This window comes from Silurus meridionalis, chromosome 6 (genome assembly GCF_014805685.1).
Source record: "Silurus meridionalis isolate SWU-2019-XX chromosome 6, ASM1480568v1, whole genome shotgun sequence".
NCBI classification, from domain to species: domain Eukaryota; kingdom Metazoa; phylum Chordata; class Actinopteri; order Siluriformes; family Siluridae; genus Silurus; species Silurus meridionalis.
Genome location: NC_060889.1, coordinates 15,382,135 through 15,403,790, shown reverse-complemented (window position 1 = coordinate 15,403,790; position 21,656 = coordinate 15,382,135). Strand labels below are relative to the sequence as shown.

The following is a 21,656-nucleotide window of genomic DNA, read 5'->3' as shown; positions in this document are numbered from 1 at the left end:
TAATCTATCTTTAATAGACTACAAAATAGATTATTAAGTCTAGGTTTAAAACATTATTAGAGAAAGTCCTCTGGTTCTTGTCTTATTTAATTAAATATGAGTTTGTAGATGTGGATGGTAACTTTTTCATGCATAGTAAGGCAAAAATTGGGTTTTCAATAGGTTATGTTTTAGGTCCACTGCAAACAGTGGATGATTAGTAATGTTCTTGTATCTAATTACAACATAAAATAAGTACTTTTTTCACTACTGCATTGTTGCTGCAAACTCTATTTTGCTTTCACTAAGGGGACTGATTCTCTCCTTTCCGTGGGACTGAGTCAGTCTCTCTGTGTTGTCTGTTGTTCCTTCTTTGATCATGCCACAGCAGAGCTCACCTTTCTTTTCCTTGTGGCCCCTGCAGTCTCATGTGTTTCTGCAACACTACACACTGTGCTCCTTTGTCACTGGGAAAAGATCTCATGTCACAATTGACATTATGCTGCAGTTACGGCAGTACAATGTAAGTGCTTTTTATAAATGCTGCCGTGCCAGTACAAGAGATTAACAAAAATTTGAGAAGGTTAAGATTGGAAGTTTAACAATTCACATCACAAGACTAATAATAAGCATTAGCCTTTAGATTTAGAGGGTGAGCCATCAGGGCCAGTCTTCTCTGGTGGCCCAAACTCTATCCGAAGCACTTACCTACATTTACAACCTGAACTCTAATATTTGTTCCATTACATTTTATTAATTTATTCCCAACAGCATATTCTCTGCATTTCATAGCATTTCTCTTGGCTGCACTGCTTCCAGTACGTGTATGTGGATGTTAGATTTTTTTTGTCCAATTAGATTTTAGCCTCTATGTGCTGCCATGTCAATCTAATCTGCCCAGGGCCTTCAATGTCTGTACTGCTGGCCTTTTTACCCTGGACTATATTATCAATGGATCTGTTTCTTTAACCAATAAGATTTCAAACTCATCTCACAGGGCCAGCTAGCTAGTGTCAACGTTTTTCCATCCTCTGATTGTTTGGTCAGAGGGAAACTGTTACAGCCAAGTTTGACTCACAAAACATGTCTGCACATTAATACATCAGAGTTAGGAGGAAGAGAAATTGATTTGGTCTCGGACATTAATAAAAATTCATTTTCAAGAAAATCTAGACATCATTAGGAGAGGTCGACCAACCCTGAATCTAGCTAGCTTGTCTCAGTCTGGGAAAGCGTTTGTTCGCCACTTCGAGACCAGTGAATACATGCGGTACCACTGGCTTACAGCCTCTGAGGAGAGGTGCAAAATATGAGTATGCATAGGTTATGTTTTATTTAAATTTTTATGTTTGTCATTTTATTTTTTGTCTTGTCAAATATTGATTCTGAACTGCTCCAGATTATGTAGGTGGCACAGTTGTGGTTGTAGTGTAGAGGTTTGGAGCTTGGTTTAGTAAAAATGTTATTCACCCTTCTTCTTCTTCTTCTTCTTCTTTCGGCTTTTCCAATTAGGGGTCGCCACAGCGGATCATCCGTCTCCACACCCCCTGTCCTCTACATCTGCCTCTGTCACACCAACTACCTGCTTGTCTTCCTTCACCACATCCATGCACCTCCTCCTGGGCCTTCCTCTTTTCCTCCTTCCTGGTAGATCCTCAGCATTCTCCTACTGATATAACCCATGTCCCTCCTCTGCACATGTCCAAACCATCTCAATCTTGCCTCTCTCACCTTGTCTCCAAAACGTCCTACATGCATTGTCCCTCATTTCTAATCATGTCCATCCTCGTCACTCCAAACGAAAACCTTAACATCTTCAACTCTACTACCTCCAGCTCCACCTTCTGTCTTTTACTCAATGACACTGTCTCTAAACCATACAACATCGCAGGTCTCACCACAGTCCTATAAACTTTCCCTTTCACTCTTGCAGTACTCTTCTATCACAAATCACTCCAGTCACTCTTCTCCACCCACTCCACCCTGCCTGCACTCTTTTCTTTACTTCTCTAACACACTCTCCTTTACTTTGCACTGTTGAGTCCAGGTACCTGAACTTCTCCACCTTCTCCACCTCTTCTCCCTGCAACCGCACCACTCCACTGCCCTTCCTCTCATTCACACACATGTACTCTGTTTTACTCCTACTGACTTTCATTCCCCTCTCCAGCGTGTACCTCCAGCTCTCCAGGCTCTTCTCAACCTGCTCCCTACTCTCACCACAAATCACAATATCATCCGCAAACCTTCACAAATACTCCTGTGTGACCTCGTCCTTCAACCTGTCCATCACCACTGCAAACAGGAAAGGGCTCAGAGCCGATCCTTGATGCAGTCCAACCTCCACCTTGAACCAGTTCCTACTGCACACTTCACTGCTGTCACAATGTCTGGCACACTCCTTCTTTATTTCTCAGGCATCCTCTCACCTTCCAGAATCTTCTTGAACAACCTGGTGAAAAACTCCACTGCCATCTGCCCCAAACATCTCCATGCTTCTACCGATATCACATCTGGTCCAACAGACTGCTCTCACTTCCTCTTTACTAATCCTACTCACTTCCTGCTTCACCATCTCCACACCATCCAACCTTCTCTCTCTCTCATTTTCCTCATTCATCAGTCAAGAAGCTTTTATTGTCATTTCAACCATATATAGCTGACGCAGTACACAGTGAAATGAGACAACGTTCCTCCAGAACCCTGGTGCTACATTAAACAGCATAAACCTAAATAACAGAAAACGGAGCTTAGGACTAAACACACTCTCTTCACTAGTCAACACATTTCCATCTCCATCCTTTATTGCTCTAACTTGCAGCACATCCTTCCCAGCTCGGTCCCTCTTCCTGGCCAATCGGTATAAATCCTTTTCTCCTTCCTTAGTTTCCAACTTCACATACAGCTCCTCATATGCCTTTTCCTTGGCTTCGCCACATCCCTCTTTACCTGCTGCCACATCTCCTTGTTCTCTTGCCTACTTCTCTCATCACTATGTCGATCCCAATTCTGTTTTGCCACTCTTTTTCCTTATGCTCTCCTGCACTTCCTCCATTCCACCACCAGTCTCTTTGTCTTCCTTTCTATTTCCAGATGCCACACCAAGTACCTTTCTAGCTGTCTCCCTTATCACTTCTGCAGTAGTTGCCCAATCATCCAGCACCTCTTCACCACTATTGAGCCCCTGTCTGACCTTTTCCCTGAATCTCACACTACAGTCTTCCTCCTTCAGCCTTCAGCACTACTATTTACCCTCCATATGCAAAATGCCTCTCTCTCTCTTTAACGCTACGCGTTGTTATATTGTATTTTTGTATATTATTGATCATTTCTATAATTGTGACATGATAGTGGTGTTGTTAAGAGGTGGATTAAGTCGGGAAAGCCCCCACTGAAGGCCCAGGTACCAAATCCATGGCCTACCACTCAATAGATTGATAATAATATTAATACTAATTAAAAGATAATAAGCATATTCATTATTATCATTATTATTATTAGTGGTAGTAGTAGTAGTAGTATCTACAATGAGCTCAGACACTTTTTGTTTGTCAGCAGAAGTTTCCATAGATGTCGCTGTTGCCTACATTACAGCCGCGTTTTAAAATCCATCCTTTTTGGCCTTTCAGCGACTCGTTACAAAATGACGCTGATAGCAGAGTGGTTGTTTTGGCAACAATTGCAATGCTAATCATCACCAGTTTGGTAAGTTTTCATTAAAGACGAGCGCTAACATTTAACGTTAAACATTTTCCTGAAGTGAATCATGCGTTGATTCGGTGTAAGAAAACCGAAGACTAACGTAGCGGTGTAATGTGTAATATGTACTATGTGTGCTTAGACAATTCGTCAATGAGCTATAGCATGATTAGCTGGCTAACTTTAATAATTTCGTTAAATATGCATTTTTATGTACAAAGTAGATATCAGGTTTTTTTTTTTTTGGTATGTGCACCTATTGGGACATATTACCTTTTAATGATGTTAAATATCTGACTTAAGTTAATGTATTACAGTAGTGATGAGCTGTGTAAAATGCTATGCAGGAAAAGTGCTGGTAAAAACAATGTCATTTTTTTTTCCTGGGGCACACTAAAGCTGGAGATGTAGCATCTTAAAGGATATACAGTACATGTAAAAATGAATCATTGACTAGTTTTCAGGCCCCTTCTTTGCCCAAAACATTAATTTCCTTAAAGATACTATTAAGCTCATTATTCTATGATGATAAAATATACATGATGATGATGATGATGTGCTTTTGTTTTAGTCATTATGAAGCCTCCATCCCGCCGCCGGATTACACCATCTCGTTTTTCAGACTCAAGAAACACAGAATCAATAAAAAGGCTTCGTCCTGAGTGTGATCGTCAGGAAATGCGGAGTCTTCTACTTGCCCTAAAACAACAAAATAGGTTAAATTCAGAACTGGATTTTTTGGCACTTCGTAAGAAAGTTCCAAAATGGTCTCTGCTTCAGGTATGCATGTTCACAACGGACCTTGGTCTGGTACTGAAAAATATTGCAGAATTCCTGTTCCTCTGTAATGCCAGTGTTGTTTGCTTTCAGATCCAGAACATGATCAAGTTTTTGAGGAAGAGTGTACTGCAAAGAGTATATATGCAGGTTCATAAACAGAGACGTGAGGAACAAAAAAATAAAGTGCCAACAGAACTATGGGGAGAACTAGCACAGAAAATGGCTGGTGTCCATGAGGAAACAATATCTTCTGCCTTCTCTCAAGTATGTGATCATGGAAATGTGCATGTGACCATATGGGAAAAGATTTCAGATTTTTGATTATTAGTGGTAGCCGCAATTAAAATTTGTGTTCACATGTGTGCGTGTATTTTTTTTTTTTTTACATATCTGAATCTTTTAACTTCAATTTGGAAATAAATTTGCTTGCTTGAGTGCACAGTAATTAAAGCCAAAAAAAAATTATAATGTTAAATAATTTCAGCAACTACAGTTTCACTTTTAAAAGTTGTGTGAAACATCAAGGTGTTATCAATAATGCAATCAATAATTTATCAATAATTTTTTAATGTTTTTTTTACCTACAGATGCTGGTAATTGCTTCCACAGAGCCGTGCAGCCTCAGCCACTCGGATCCCCCACGCAATACCGACTCTCAGGGCCCTCTATCAAGTGGCTTGCGTACTGTACCTCTGAGGTCAATGCCTAAATCCCACGCTAGCTCACCTCCTCCAGTGATGATTTTGCCTGGACAAGCCAATAAAACCCCTCAATCACACAAGAAGGATGCAGTACCCAGCCAGTCTACTCAAACCACCACAGTCACATCTTCTTTTACCGATACTGAAGCAGAGCATAGTGAGTTGCCGCAAGAAACAGAGCCAACCGAAGTCCCTGCCACGCCATCCACATCAGCCACCCGTAAAGCACTTTTAAATCAACAGGTCTCAAAACCAACACCACCAGTGTCTGCTTCAAGTGCAGTGCCATCCAACGCTGATCACCAAGATAAGCAGCCTGGATGTGCAGAGCAACTCTGGCAATATAGACCAATGGGGGCAAATAGTGTAGTTGATTTTGAAAAGATATACCAATTTTTGTGCAACATCATTCTCCAAAAGAACACTCAACCTCTTACTGCTATGGGTAAGTATACTATCTAAATGATTTATGTCTACATTAGGGGTGTAACAGGGTACACATATTCCTACCGAATCTTTTTGGTGCAGGGCTTTCAGTTTGGTGCACACGTGTACTGAATGCAATCTTTTTTACAGTATATGTGGAACATAGTTAAAATCTGAGTTTCCTCAGGAACGTATTAAGTGGCGGATCGCAAGTTGGTTTAGTCTCCGCCTTGCAATTTAAAAGCATTTTTTAAATATAATTATTATTATTAAACTTGAAAACTTACACAACAATACCAGGGGTATAGAAACAAACAATAATTAACACATTATCACTGGGGCTTCTCACTCTGTACTGGTTTTGTCAACAGTTTTTAAGAATTTCTCTTAAAAAGGACAATTCAACATATCAAGGGAGTAAATGAATTAGGGAATGAAGATATTTGTTAAAGTATGTTTAAATAAGTAGAACAGTTACAGTGGGGGAAATAATTATTTGATCCCCTGCTGATTTTGTGAGTTTACCTCCTTATAAAGAAATGAACAGTCTAGAAGGTTTAGGTTTATTTTAACAGAGAGAGACAGAATATAAAAAAATCCATAACATTAAAGAAAAGGTTATAAATTAGTTTTTATTTGATTGAGTAAAATAAGTATTTGATCTACCAACCAGCAAGAAGTCTGGACCCCCCCCACACACCCAAATTAGTCCTGTCCCATTAGGAGTTTTTCCTAAATCAACTCATTTTGTTTAAAAGACACCAGTCACAGAATCAACCTCTTCCATTTAAACCTCTCCACCACCATGGGCAAGAACAAAGAGCTGTCAAAGGATGTCAGGTTTGTAGACCTGCACAAGGCTGGAATGTGCTACAAGAACATCAGAATGTTCCCATGGCCATATGTTTTGGGTCATTGTCATGTTTAAAGACTTAGAATGGCTGAGACCACAAGGTTCTCATACAAGATTCTACAGTGCATGGCCCTGTTCATGTGGTGAAGTCTTTTTGTGCCCTCAGCAGAGAAACAGCCCCAAAGCAGTATGTTTCCTTGTCCATGTTTTGACATTAGGGATGGTGTTCTTTGGGTCATATTCAGCGGTTATCTGCCTCCAAACACAGCAAGTCGAGTTGATGCCAAAGAGCTCAATTTTTGTCTAATCTGACCACATCACATTCTCCCAAGCCTTCTCTGAATCATTCAGGTGTTTATTGGCAAACTTCATGTGCATTCCTGAGCAGAGAGACCTTGGTGTGTTACTAAGGTGTGTCCCAGCTCCCTTGAGATCATTAACATGTTCCTCCTGTGTAATTCTGGGCTGATCCCTCACCTTTCTCAGAATCATCATTATCCTAATGAGGTAAAATTTTACATGGATCTCCAGAGTGAGGGTGATTGACTTATTTTGTATTTCTTCCATTTTCTAATTATTGCACCAACAGTGGTCTCTCAATGAGCTTCTTGCTGATGGTCCTGTATTCCAGCCTTGTGCAGGTCTACAGTTTTGTCCCTGATTTTTTTTCACAGCTCTTTGTTCTTGCCCATGTTGCTGGAGAGGTTTAAATTGAAGAGGTTGATTCTGTGACTTGTGTCTTTTATACACATAATGAGTTGAAATTAAGAGTTCTTCCATAAATGGACTGGACTAATTTGGGTGTGTGGGAGACCTTCCTTTCTTATTTTTTTAAATGGATTTTTCTAATATTTTGTCTTTCTCTGTTTAAAAAAAGCCTAATATAAACATTCCAGACTGTTAATTTCTTCGTAAGGAGGTAATCTCACAAAAACCATAGGGGGTTAAATAATTATTTCCCCCCAATGTAAGTAGAACATGTCTTTAGAAAATTAAATATTAAATGTAAAACCTGCACACACTTACTTATACACCTGTATTACCCAAATGGGTTTTAACAAATGTAAAGTTTTCCATTTATTTAATTCTAATTATTTAAATATTTTCCAATTTAATTGGTTACTGTATTCAATCAATATTATAGTGTATTGCATTAATTAAATTTATTCAACATTATTTTTTATAAAATATTATAAACTATTATTTTATATTTCATAACCAAGCAGGCGTTATATTTAAATTGTTTGGAAAATGTAAACGGTTCAAATGTTGTTGATCACATAATAATAATAATAATAATAATAAACTGCATTAATAGAAAAATTGACAAACATTGTTCTGCATTTCTTCCCTCTAATCGTATGGAAAATTAACCAAACCATGACTTAAAAACCAAGATACATCCTGAACCGTGAATTTTGTGTACCGTTACACCCCTAGTCTACATTGTTACCATATTTAATGTTCTTTACTTATAGACATTTTTGGTACACCTCACAACAACAAAAAAATCACTCTTTATAACAATGCTTAGCAGAATAAACCCTGAGCCTATTGGACTACAACAGCCATATTCCATCAAGTTCCTAACCTGCAGCCAAGAACTCTAACTGTCCAGTGTCAGTTCTGCCAGCTCCAAAATCTGCCCATTTTCTGTTTCTCTCTCTTGTCAACAAAGCGTTTCTATCCTTAGAAATGTCATTCACTGAATGTTTTATATATTTTAAATTATTGATTGATTAACTAGATGTGCTTTTCTGGAGGTGCTATGACCTAGTAGTTTAGCTGTCACAGTTTGGCCCCTGTCGAAGTCAATTCATCCTTGAGCTTGCCCATTTTTCCTGCACACATCAGCCTCAAGAACGGACTGTTCACAAGCTGCCTTATATATACCAGACTTTGACAGGTTCTATTGTAACCAGATGGCTGATTTGTGTGTTGTGTTCTATAAATTAATTATTTCGTATAAATTTGTAATTTATTTGTAATTTGTTTATCTTTAACCGAAGAAAGTGCAGTGCTTCTGGACCTGTTGATGTCATTACCTGAAGAGCTCCCCTTGCTGAACTGTAAGGAACTGCAGCATCATCTACTACAAGTTTACCCCCGTCTGAGCACACCTGCAGCGAGGCTCAGCACAGATCAGGGGCCTTCATTTGCTAATTCCACATCAACTAGAGGAGCAGAACAGCAAACATCCCTATCTGATCAGAATGCAAAAGGACCAATTGAATTTTTACAAACACGGAGTGTACAGTCTACAGGGGTAGAGTGTGTTCAGGAGGGAGCAGTAAAGGCAACAGAATTACCAATATTTGCTGGAGATTTTGAAGGCCAATCACCAGCAATAAAGTTAGCAGATAAAGGTGATTGGGCCACTGCTGGTCTGTGTCCACTAAATCCATTCATGTTGCCACTAGCCCTTCTGAAGCGACAGTAACCCAGAAAAAGTGCAAAAGCAACTCTGGCTTATTTTAAGCACTTTGATGATGAAGTTGATGTTTTAAAGTAATTGTTTGATCTAGGAAATAAAAATACATGTTATGTCCATTGAATATGAATATAAATGATTGAAATAATTTTATAAAGCTTGTTAGTATAAATTCGTTTTTAGTTTACATTACACTGAAAACGTTTGTTTGTTAATATGCTAATGTTTAATGTGGGATAAATGTACTATTTGAATATTTTTTCTATTTTTAGTTACAAAAGAATGTTTGTACACATGGCTGTGTTTATTTAATAATAAAAAACATTTTTCGTTAATCATTTCAGTGGCATTTGCCATTAAGATTTATGGTGCTGTTTACAGGAAATGTGACTGGTTTACAATGAGACAATCACGTAGTACAGGTGTTCAAATATTTTGCTTAGCCTCAGGTATATCTGATATTTTGGCCATAAAACAGTGTAAATTATCTGCTTTTAACTCTTTTGCTAAATCTCAGCTGAAAGAAAAATAAGAATGAGGTAAGCAAATTGTCTTTGTTGGAATGTGAAGTATATTGTTAACAGTAGTTTTTTCCCCCATGCATTTTCTGAATGGAATTTGCACAGACGTATCAGCCCAAAGGTTACATGGGGTGTACATTACACAACCTGTCAATTATGCTTTACTGCTATGTGCTTCTGAGCGGTTACAGTCTATGGAGCTGTACTCATGTTTTTATAAGGTGTGATTTTGCAACTGTACATAAAACTGTACACCGCCTTTTCGAAGAAACTCTCCTGCCAATTCATCACATAATTGCTGCTAGATTTCGCAAGGTTATCACACCCTGTCTCTCTTGTAACTGTTGCCTTCTGGTCGGCGCCACAGAATTCCAAGTGGAACCTGTCAAATTCATAGAAGCCCCTTCTATTTATAAAGTATCATATACAGCCATTGTGTGGCTTTGAATGACAGGTGTTGATACATGTCGTTTTTGACTAGCTTTCTTTTCCTCCATGCAGGTCTAACATTAGGCTGTCTTCTGAACCACAGCTGGCAGTGTTTAAGTGGTTGTGATTTTCCACCTTTAATGGGGCAAAAATGATTCACATTTTCCTCGCTCTTGATTTCTGCATTCAAAAAGGGGAAGCAATTGATTATTGTAGTTTATAAGGAGGTATTCACTGTCCAGGAGTGGAAAAGATGATCATCTTACCTGACTGCTGTGAATTCAGAGAAACATAAAGCATCTCCTAATTAGTCAAATGTTTTCCACTGTATAAGAATGCAGAATAGGCATGTCTTAAGAATTACTTTGCATATCTATACTAATTCTATGGAACACCAGAACTGACACTTGTTACACTGGATTTATGAGCTTTAGATTTTTATTTTAAAACTACTTCCGATTTCCAGGTAGTTATATTTGGTTGTGGAAACAATTTGTGTGTACAATGATGGGTGTGTGTGGCATGAAAACAAATAATACAAAATAACATACGTGAATACTAAAAAATTTATGTTTCTATATTTAACACACATGAAGGTGAAGTTTAGTTAATTGTATCTTTAAGGTGTGACAATAGAGACATTTCTTGCTCTTAACAAAACTGCTCTTAATCTTATCTTACTCAGAGTAGCGTATTAAGAGATACTGTAAGAAAGTATTAAAGTTACACATGCTTTATATAACTTACTGGGCATCAGGTATGGTCACAAAAAAATTCTAAGTATAATAATGTGTATACTATATATATATATATATATATATATATATATATATATATATATATATATATAATTTTTTCTTTTAAAAAATTGTATTTCAAATATATTTAAATTTGCATTTATTAGCAATAAATAACTCAAACACAGTTATAAAATCTGTTATACATCATTCATTGACAAAATATACAGTGTAATAGTGCAATTGTACAGAATATGATCTAAATAAATATGGTCAGATATTTAAAAAAAACATGTCGAATGTAAAACAATTTAAAAGTATCTAGAATGATCTGTGGAAATGGTAAAAATAAAATAAAAAAGGCTTCTTTAAAGATCAAGTTTAATGCTGTTCTCCAGGGAGACAACCCTTTTTCTTAAGGTGTGACAATGGAGAAGTTTATTGCTCTCAGCAAAACTGCTCTTGATTTTTTTTTTTATTTAGAGTAGTGTATTAAGAGACACTGTAAGAAAGTATTAAAGTTACACATGCTTTATATAACTTACTGGGCATCAGGTATGGTCAAGAACAAGGACTTCTCCTTTTCCAGAACAAACTATAACTATAATAATGATATTAATAATAATATGTATACACTATATATATATATATATATATATATATATATATATATATATATATATATATATATATATAATTTTTTTAAAGACAACGTAATAAATATATTTAATGAATTGTGCATTTATTAGCAAAAATACTGACTCAACCACAGTTACTGTACGACAGATATAAAATCTGTTATAAATCATTAATAAAGACATTCTAAAATATAGTGTACAGTATAGGATCTAAATAAATATGGTAAGATATTTCAAAAAATAAATGCATTAAATGTAAAGTAATTTAAAAGTATCTAGAATAATCTGTGGAAATTGTAGAAAAGGCTTCTTTAATCAAGTCTAATCTAAATGCTGTTCTCCATGGATAAAACCCCTTTTTTAACAAAGTTTTTAATTTTGGGAATGTGTGATGATGCTAATCATCATACATCGGAGTTGTATGTTTGTGGCCTTGAAGAAGTGTACATCTGAGGTGGGTTCATTTCCATCTGTTGAACACAAACATACATTTACATTTCAATATTTGTTGATTGCACAGTTGAACATATCAGAACTCACTTACATGTTCATTTCAACAACCATTCAAATTATATAAACAGATTCATCCCAATGTAGTATTCTATGTTATCAGGTTTTCTTTCAAATGTATTAAAAATAGTGAGATTGGATAGTTTTCCTCAGCTCTATAATATATCTGTAGACCCTTGATAAAGTGAGTACATTTTCTATTAAGGTTTTCCATAATTACATTGAAGTTGTATGTTTTAATCATTTTTTTTGTTCCGGCTTGAAGCTTTTAAGATGTGTGTGTATATAAATATATATATATATATATATATATATATATATATATATATATAGATAGATAGATAGATAGATAGATAGATAGATAGATAGATAGATAGATAGACTTGATTATTTGTACTTACGGGGTGATTATTTCGCAGATACTGAAGTGAAATTCCATTTTGGGGCAAATCAAAATGGTGGGAAGAAGGATGTGTGGAAGAAGCTGTTCTGGTAGGTGTGGTAGTCATGCTGAAGACGTTCTCATTTGATTGTGCAGGATTATCATATGCCTCAACTGCAATACAATTAGATTGCCATTCACTTTACCAGTAGTGATCAAAATAGCAAATTTATTAAGGAAAGATTTAGTCTGTATGACTATATTTATCAAATAAAATAAAAATGTATTATGTGTATAGATTATAATATTTCAAAATTTCTATCTGTGCCATGGCAGAAAAATTAAATAATTTGATAATGCACTTGCATACTGATACCCAAATGTGTTGTGTTTGATCTGTTTTGCGAAGGCCACTCAAAGTCTTCGTCTATCCACTGATTTACAAGCGCTTCCTTATTGTCTTTATACCTGTGCAACAGAGTTTAACAAGTGGAATAGGGTGGTCATTATTACACATGGATATGCAAAAAAGTACTCTTTGTACAACAATATTTATAATTTTATGCACATAAACTTTGTACCTCTTCTGTTTTCTTTTATTAAGCAAGATTTTTGCTGAAAGCACTGCTACAGTTAATACTAAAACCACAGCAACAACTGCCATTCCAGCATAGAAGCCCACTTTGTGAATTTGGTATTCGCAGTCTTCTCCAAGATACCAATTTGCATCTGACTGTGTACAGCTAGAGTGCACAAAATGACACAGGACTTATCATTTTGCAAAGGAGAATTTCTATTACTAAGTATTTTACCATTTAAAACCTTATTCACATTAGCATATTTACAATCGAATAAAACATAAAAACATACTATACCAATAATTCAAAACTTAGCACTGGATTTTATGTCAACAAGATCATTCTGTTAAAAATGAAAAAAGTACTCACTAACAGGCTGGTCCTTCCTTGGAAACCTCACAGGTACCCTTGTTTTTGCAAATCCTTGGATTAGGATGATTAGGATGACATTGAGTGACACATTTTAGTTCGCCCTGCACAGTAGCAGGACTGAAAAATTGGCGATACTCCTCAGGAAGCAATTCAGTAACTAGCAGACAGTACTCTAAAAAGGAAAAAAGTGTAAAGCTGGTTAAATATTTAAATGCATTCTGATAATATATGTGTATATGATTCTCTGTATAAATGTATTACCTGTGTCACTCAGTTCAGTTTTGTTGACCTGGACATCAATAACAGTAAAATTTGGGCAGCCTGTTGTTGGAGTTTAAGATGTGTTTAAAATGGCTGAGTTTTTTAAAAAGTATGCTGTTTTTTATGTAAAAACATCTGTAATAAACATCTGAGATATAGATAGCACAATAAAGAATACATACTAGATATTGTTGGAGTACAGTCCTTTATCAATTCAACAGATTCTTTGATGGACTGAAAGACCTTATTATAGTCCTCATTCGGATCATTGGTATCGATTTGTACAACAATGTCATGCTTAGCATTTACACTGGGGATAAAATTGGATAAGAATTAGTAGATTAGCTCAGAAAATATATTTTTTTTCCAAACACTAAACATAAATATGCTTACCTTTTAAAAGTATTTTTTTCTATTTCTCTCCTCATTCTCTGCTTTCGGGCTGTGATAGTTGTCCCTTCACTGTGGTGTAAAGAGACAGTGAGATTTGTTGTGTCTAAAATATTTGTTTGCAAAATATTATATTTTTAACTGATCATTTAACAGTTGATTAACCAATCTTGTAACAAATAAGTAGAAATACCTGAGTTCTACATTTGTTATATTCCTGAAGTTTGTAATTTTGTCACGGTAGTATGGCTCCATCTGTAAGAAAACAATGATATGAAATTCAATTCAGCTGCATCAAAAGACGAGGTGACAACTGTTATAGTTGTTCAATCTTAAAAATCTTTCACAATCTTAAAATATGTGTTTCAAAAACTTCTTTGAAACATAATGTAATGGTGGATATGGTCTTCATAATTCACCTGACTTTTGAAGTATAGTACAAAGCTTTTATATTCTTCTGAGGATGAATCATTGTATTTAGGGTTATATTCACTATTTATTTCTATTTCAGCAATGGCTGTCCTTTCAATTTCACCTGAAACAACAACAACAAAAAAAAACAAACAGGAAAAAAACATTTCAACAATAATTTCAACATAAGATAAGGAATTTACTAAATTAAAAACAACGATTTATTTCAATAGACCATACCTTTATGGGTTTTTTTTTTTTTACTTTAAAGAAAACAATTTTAAATACCTGATATTTCAACTTGAATATGTTGGCACTCATTTCCTGTAAAAAGAGGTGGGCAGTAGCAGCCATTTTCTGTTGGAGTTCCGCCATTTTGACAATTGATAAGTGGTTTTATAGTTGTAGTGCTGGTTTCTGTGGCACTAGTTGTGGCTATTGATGTGGATGTCATAGCGTTAACTGTAGTTGTTTCAGCAGTCTTGACTGTTGTGGTAATTCCACTTGTTGATGTAGTTTCATATTGTGTACTTGTAGATGAGATTGCTGTGGTTGTTGCTAAAGTCTCAACTGTTGTAGCAGACTCACTTGTTACTGTAGATCCAAATGGTGTAGTTGAAGGAGAAATGTCTGTGGTTGTTGCTGAAGTCACAAGTGTTGTGGAAGACTCACTTGTTGCTGTTGTTTCATATAGTGTAGATGTAGGAAAGGTGTGTGTGGTTGTTTCTGAAGTCACATCTGTTGTGGCAGACTCACTTGGTGTAGTTTCATATGGTGTAGTTGTAGAAAAGGGGTCTGTGGTTGTGTCTGAAGTCACAACTGTTGTGGAAGACTCACTTGGTGTAGTTTCATGTGGTGTAGTTGTAGAAAAGGGGTCTGTGGTTGTGTCTGGAGTCACAACTGTTGTGGAAGACTCACTTGGTGTAGTTTCATATGGTGTAGTTGTAGAAAAGGGGTCTATGGTTGTTTCTGAAATCATGACTGTTGTCGCAGACTCACTTGTTGTAGTTTCATATAGTGTAGTTGTAGAAAAGGGGTCTGTGGTTGTTTCTGAAATCATAACTGTTGTCGCAGACTCACTTGTTGTAGTTTCATATGGTGTAGTTGTAGAAAAGGGGTCTGTGGTTGTTTCTGAAGTCCCATCTGTTGTGGCAGACTCACTTGGTGTAGTTTCATATGGTGTAGTTGTAGAAATCGTGTAGGTGGTTGTTTCTGAAGTCCCATCTGTTGTGGCAGACTCACTTGGTGTAGTTTCATATGGTGTAGTTGTAGAAATGGTGTCTATGGTTGTGTCTGAAGTCACAACTGTTGTGGAAGACTCACTTGGTGTATTTTCATATGGTGTAGTTGTAGAAAAGGGGTCTATGGTTGTTTCTGAAATCATAACTGTTGTCGCAGACTCGCTTGGTGTAGTTTCATATGGTGTAGTTGTAGAAATCGTGTTTGTGGTTGTTTCTGAAGTCCCATCTGTTGTGGCTGAATCACTTGGTGTAGTTTCATATGGTGTGGTTGTAGAAATCGTGTCTATGGTTGTTTCTGAAGTCCCATCTGTTGTGGCAGACTCACTTGGTGTAGTTTCATATGGTGTAGTTGTAGAAAAGTGGTCTGTGGTTGTTTCTGAAGTCCCATCTGTTGTGGCAGACTCACTTGGTGTAGTTTCATATGGTGTAGTTGTAGAAATGGTGTCTATGGTTGTGTCTGAAGTCACAACTGTTGTGGAAGACTCACTTGGTGTATTTTCATATGGTGTAGTTGTAGAAAGGGGTCTATGGTTGTTTCTGAAATCATAACTGTTGTCGCAGACTCGCTTGGTGTAGTTTCATATGGTGTAGTTGTAGAAATCGTGTTTGTGGTTGTTTCTGAAGTCCCATCTGTTGTGGCTGAATCACTTGGTGTAGTTTCATATGGTGTGGTTGTAGAAATCGTGTCTATGGTTGTTTCTGAAGTCCCATCTGTTGTGGCAGACTCACTTGGTGTAGTTTCATATGGTGTAGTTGTAGAAAAGTGGTCTGTGGTTGTTTCTGAAGTCCCATATGTTGTGGCAGACTCACTTGGTGTAGTTTCATATGGTGTAGTTGTAGAGATGGTGTCTGTGGTTGTTTCTGAAGTCCCATCTGTTGTGGCAGACTCGCTTGGTGTAGTTTTATATGGTGTAGTTGTAGAAATCGTGTCTGTGGTTGTTTCTGAAGTCCCATCAGTTGTGGCTGACTCACTTGGTGTAGTTCCATATGGTGGAGTTGTAGAAAGGGGGTATGTGGTTGTGTCTGAAATCACATCTGTTGTGGCTGACTCACTTGGTGTAGTTTCAAATAGTGGAGTTGTAGAAAGGGGCTCTGTGGTTGTTTCTGAAATCACATCTGTTGTGGCAGACTCACTTGGTGTAGTTTCATGTGGTGTAGTTGTAGAAATGGTGTCTGTGGTTGTTTTTGTAATCATAACTGTTGTCCCAGACTCACTTGGTGTGGTTTCATGTGGTGTAGTTGTAGAAATGGTGTCTGTGGTTGTTTCTGTAATCATAACTGTTGTCCCAGACTCACTTGGTGTAGTTTCATATGGTGTAGTTGTGAAAATGGTGTCTGTGGTTGTTTGTGAAGTCATAACTGTTGTGGCAGACTCACTTGGTGTAGTTTCATATGGTGTAGTTGTAGAAATGGTGTCTGTGGTTGTTTCTGAAGTCCCATCTGTTGTGGCAGACTCACTTGGTGTAGTTTCATATGGTGTAGTTGTAGAAATCGTGTCTGTGGTTGTTTCTGAAGTCCCATCTGTTGTGGCTGACTCACTTGGAGTAGTTTCATATGGTGTAGTTGTAGAAAAGGGGTCTGTGGTTGTTTCTGAAGTCCCATCTGTTGTGGCAGTCTCACTTGGTGTAGTTCCATATGGTGGAGTTGTAGAAAGGGGTCTGTGGTTGTTTCTGAAGTCCCATCTGTTGTGGCAGACTCACTTGGTGTAGTTTCATATAGTGGAGTTGTAGAAAGGGGCTCTGTGGTTGTTTCTGAAATCACATCTGTTGTGGCAGACTCACTTGGTGTAGTTTCATGTGGTGTAGTTGTAGAAATAGTGTCTGTGGTTGTTTCTGAAGTCCCATCTGTTGTGGCAGACCCACTTGGTGTAGTTTCATATGGTGAAGTTGTAGATATGGTGTCTGTGGTTGTTTCTGAAGTCCCATCTGTTGTGGTAGACTCACTTGGTGTAGTTTCATATGGTGTAGTTGTAGAGATGGTGTCTATGGTTGTTTCTGAAGTCCCATCTGTTGTAGTTCCATATGGTGGAGTTGTAGAAAGGGGGTCTGTGGTTGTGTCTGAAGTCAAAACTGTTGTGGTAGACTCACTTGGTGTAGTTTCATATGGTGTAGTTGTAGAAATCGTGTCTGTGGTTGTTTCTGAAGTCCCATCTGTTGTGGCAGACTCACTTGGTGTAGTTCTTTCTGAAGTCACATCTGTTGTGGCAGGCTCACTTGGTGTAGTTTCATATGGTGTAGTTGTAGAGATGGTGTCTGTGGTTGGTTCTGAAGTCCCATCTGTTGTGGCAGATTCACTTGGTGTTGTTCCATATGGTGGAGTTGTAGAAAGGGGGTCTGTGGTTGTGTCTGGAGTCACAACTGTTGTGGCAGACTCACTTGGTGTAGTTTCAAATAGTGGAGTTGTAGAAAGGGGCTCTGTGGTTGTTTGTGAAATCACATCTGTTGTGGCAGACTCACTTGGTGTAGTTTCATGTGGTGTAGTTGTAGAAAAGGTGTCTGTGGTTGTTTCTGAAGTCCCATCTGTTGTGGCAGACTCACTTGGTGTAGTTCCATATGGTGGAGTTGTAGAAAGGGGCTCTGTGGTTGTTTCTGAAATCACATCTGTTGTGGCAGACTCACTTGGTGTAGTTTCAAATAGTGGAGTTGTAGAAAGGGGCTCTGTGGTTGTTTCTGAAATCACATCTGTTGTGGCAGACTCACTTGGTGTAGTTTCGTGTGGTGTAGTTGTAGAAAAGGTCTCTGTGGTTGTTTCTGAAGTCCCATCTGTTGTGGCAGACTCACTTGGTGTAGTTCCATATGGTGGAGTTGTAGAAAGGGGGTCTGTGGTTGTGTCTAAAGTCACAACTGTTGTGGCAGACTCACTTGGTGTAGTTTCATATAGTTGAGTTGTAGAAAGGGGCTCTGTGGTTGTTTCTGAAATCACATCTGTTGTGGCAGACTCACTTGGTGTAGTTTCATATGGTGAAGTTGTAGAAATGGTGTCTGTGGTTGTTTCTGAAGTCCCATCTGTTGTGGCAGACTCACTTGGTGTAGTTTCATATGGTGTAGTTGTAGAGATGGTGTCTGTGGTTGTTTCTGAAGTCCCATCTGTTGTGGCAGACTCACTTGGTGTAGTTTCATATGGTGAAGTTGTAGAAATGGAGTCTGTGGTTGTTTCTGAAGTCCCATCTGTTGTGGTAGACTCACTTGGTGTAGTTTCATATGGTGTAGTTATAGAAATCGTGTCTGTGGTTGTTTCTGAAGTCCCATCTGTTATGGCAGACTCACTTGGTGTAGTTGTTTCTGAAGTCCCATCTGTTGTGGCAGACCCACTTGGTGTAGTTTCATATTGTTTAGTTGTAGAGCTGGTGTCTGTGGTTGTTTCTGAAGTCCCATCTGTTGTGGCAGACTCACTTGGTGTAGTTCCATATGGTGGAGTTGTAGAAAGGGGGTCTGTGGTTGTGTCTAAAGTCACAACTGTTGTGGCTGACTCAATTGGTGTAGTTTCATATAGTGGAGTTGTAGAAAGGGTCTCTGTGGTTGTTTCTGAAATCGCATCTGTTGTGGCAGACTCACTTGGTGTAGTTTCATGTGGTGTAGTTGTAGAAAAGGTGTCTGTGGTTGTTTCTGAAGTCCCATCTGTTGTGGCAGACTCACTTGGTGTAGTTCTTTCTGAAGTCCCACCTGTTGTGGCAGACTCACTTGGTGTAGTTCCATATGGTGGAGTTGTAGAAAGGGGGTCTGTGGTTGTTTCTGAAATCACAACTGTTGTGGCAGACTCACTTGGTGTAGTTTCATATAGTGGAGTTGTAGAAAGGGGCTCTGTGGTTGTTTCTGAAATCACATCTGTTGTGGCAGACTCACTTGGTGTAGTTTCATATGGTGTAGTTATAGAAATCATGTCTGTGGTTGTTTCTGAAGTCCCATCTGTTGTGGCAGACTCACTTGGTGTAGTTCTTTCTGAAGTCCCACCTGTTGTGGCAGACTCACTTGGTGTAGTTCCATATGGTGGAGTTGTAGAAAGGGGGTCTGTGGTTGTTTCTGAAATCACAACTGTTGTGGCAGACTCACTTGGTGTAGTTTCATATAGTGGAGTTGTAGAAAGGGGCTCTGTGGTTGTTTCTGAAATCACATCTGTTGTGGCAGACTCACTTGGTGTAGTTTCATGTGGTGTAGTTGTAGAAAAGGTGTCTGTGGTTGTTTCTGAAGTTCCATCTGTTGTGGCAGACTCACTTGGTGTAGTTCTTTCTGAAGTCCCACCTGTTGTGGCAGACTCACTTGGTGTAGTTCCATATGGTGGAGTTGTAGAAAGGGGGTCTGTGGTTGTTTCTGAAATCACAACTGTTGTGGCAGACTCACTTGGTGTAGTTTCATAGTGGAGTTGTAGAAAGGGGCTCTGTGGTTGTTTCTGAAATCACATCTGTTGTGGCAGACTCACTTGGTGTAGTTTCATGTGGTGTAGTTGTAGAAATAGTGTCTGTGGTTGTTTCTGAAGTCCCCTCTGTTGTGGCAGACTCACTTGGTGTAGTTCCATATGGTGGAGTTGTAGAAAGGTGGTCTGTGGTTGTTTCTGAAGTCCCATCTGTTGTGGCAGACTCACTTGGTGTAGTTTCATATGGTGTAGTTGTAGAGATGTTGTCTGTGGTTGTTTCTGAAGTCCCATCTGTTGTGGCAGACTCACTTGGTGTAGTGTCATATGGTGAAGTTGTAGAAATGGTGTCTGTGGTTGTTTCTGAAGTCTCATCTGCTGTGGTAGACTCACTTGGTGTAGTTTCATATGGTGTAGTTATAGAAATCGTGTCTGTGGTTGTTTCTGAAGTCCCATCTGTTATGGCAGACTCACTTGGTGTAGTTCTTTCTGAAGTCCCACCTGTTGTGGCAGAGTCACTTGGTGTAGTTTCATATTGTTTAGTTGTAGAGATGGTGTCTGTGGTTGTTTCTGAAGTCCCATCTGTTGTGGCAGACTCACTTGGTGTAGTTTCATATGGTGTAGTTGTAGAGATGGTTTCTGTGGTTCTTTCTGAAGTCCCATCTGTTGTGGCAGACTCACTTGGTGTAGTTTCATATGGTGAAGTTGTAGAAATGGTGTCTATAGTTGTTTCTGAAGTCCCATCTGTTGTGGTAGACTCACTTGGTGTAGTTTCATATGGTGTAGTTATAGAAATCGTGTCTGTGGTTGTTTCTGAAGTCCCATCTGTTGTGGTAGACTCACTTGGTGTAGTTTCATATGGTGTATTTATAGAAATCGTGTCTGTGGTTGTTTCTGAAGTCCCATCTGTTATGGCAGACTCACTTGGTGTAGTTGTTTCTGAAGTCCCATCTGTTGTGGCAGACTCACTTGGTGTAGTTTCATATTGTTTAGTTGTAGAGATGGTGTCTGTGGTTGTTTCTGAAGTCCCATCTGTTGTGGCAGACTCACTTGGTGTAGTTCCATATGGTGGAGTTGTAGAAAGGGGGTCTGTGGTTGTGTCTGAAGTCACAACTGTTGTGGCAGACTCACTTGGTGTAGTTTCATAGTGGAGTTGTAGAAAGGGGCTCTGTGGTTGTTTCTGAAATCACATCTGTTGTGGCAGACTCACTTGGTGTAGTTTCATGTGGTGTAGTTGTAGAAAGGTGTCTGTGGTTGTTTCTGAAGTTCCATCTGTTGTGGCAGACTCACTTGGTGTAGTTTTTCTGAAGTCCCACCTGTTGTGGCAGACTCACTTGGTGTAGTTCCATATGGTGGAGTTGTAGAAAGGGGTCTGTGGTTGTTTCTGAAATCACAACTGTTGTGGCAGACTCACTTGGTGTAGTTTCATAGTGGAGTTGTAGAAAGGGGTCTGTGGTTGTTTCTGAAATCACATCTGTTGTGGCAGACTCACTTGGTGTAGTTTCATATGGTGTAGTTGTAGAAATAGTGTCTGTGGTTGTTTCTGAAGTCCCCTCTGTTGTGGCAGACTCACTTGGTGTAGTTCCATATGGTGGAGTTGTAGAAAAGGTGTCTGTGGTTGTTTCTGAAGTCCCATCTGTTGTGGCAGACTCACTTGGTGTAGTTTCATATGGTGAGTTGTAGAGATGTTGTCTGTGGTTGTTTCTGAAGTCCCATCTGTTGTGGCAGACTCACTTGGTGTAGTTTCATATGGTGGAGTTGTAGAAATGGTGTCTGTGGTTGTTTCTGAAGTCCCATCTGTTGTGGCAGACTCACTTGGTGTAGTTTCATATGGTGTAGTTGTAGAAAGGTGTCTGTGGTTGTTTCTGAAGTCCCATCTGTTGTGGCAGACTCACTTGGTGTAGTTCTTTCTGAAGTCCCACCTGTTGTGGCAGAGTCACTTGGTGTAGTTTCATATTGTTTAGTTGTAG

At 38.4% G+C, this 21,656-nt stretch overlaps 3 protein-coding genes across 3 annotated transcripts; 1 reads left to right on the top strand and 2 right to left on the bottom strand.

Annotated features, from left to right (window-relative positions):
• Positions 1-3,600: 3,600 nt before the first annotated feature.
• On the top strand, positions 3,601-9,207 carry snapc2 (small nuclear RNA activating complex, polypeptide 2). Its single transcript, XM_046851356.1, has 5 exons — positions 3,601-3,684; positions 4,250-4,458; positions 4,549-4,722; positions 5,046-5,604; positions 8,448-9,207. Exons 2-5 carry the CDS (start codon positions 4,255-4,257, stop codon positions 8,876-8,878), a joined length of 1,368 nt encoding a protein of 455 aa, XP_046707312.1. The 5' UTR covers positions 3,601-3,684; positions 4,250-4,254; the 3' UTR covers positions 8,879-9,207.
• Positions 9,208-11,238: 2,031 nt separating this feature from the next.
• Positions 11,239-16,671, bottom strand: muc3a (mucin 3A, cell surface associated). Its single transcript, XM_046851355.1, has 11 exons — positions 14,387-16,671; positions 14,107-14,222; positions 13,881-13,942; positions 13,691-13,759; positions 13,480-13,607; positions 13,298-13,357; positions 13,034-13,208; positions 12,668-12,829; positions 12,463-12,554; positions 12,106-12,260; positions 11,239-11,664 (listed from the first exon to the last, which is right to left on the bottom strand). Exons 1-11 carry the CDS (start codon positions 15,480-15,482, stop codon positions 11,599-11,601), a joined length of 2,181 nt encoding a protein of 726 aa, XP_046707311.1. The 5' UTR covers positions 15,483-16,671; the 3' UTR covers positions 11,239-11,598.
• On the bottom strand, positions 15,999-19,686 carry LOC124387516 (mucin-5AC-like). Its single transcript, XM_046851927.1, has 3 exons — positions 18,095-19,686; positions 16,745-17,527; positions 15,999-16,050 (listed from the first exon to the last, which is right to left on the bottom strand). The coding sequence occupies exons 1-3, from the start codon at positions 19,216-19,218 to the stop codon at positions 15,999-16,001; spliced, it is 1,959 nt and encodes a 652-aa protein (XP_046707883.1). The 5' UTR covers positions 19,219-19,686.
• Positions 19,687-21,656: the final 1,970 nt, after the last annotated feature.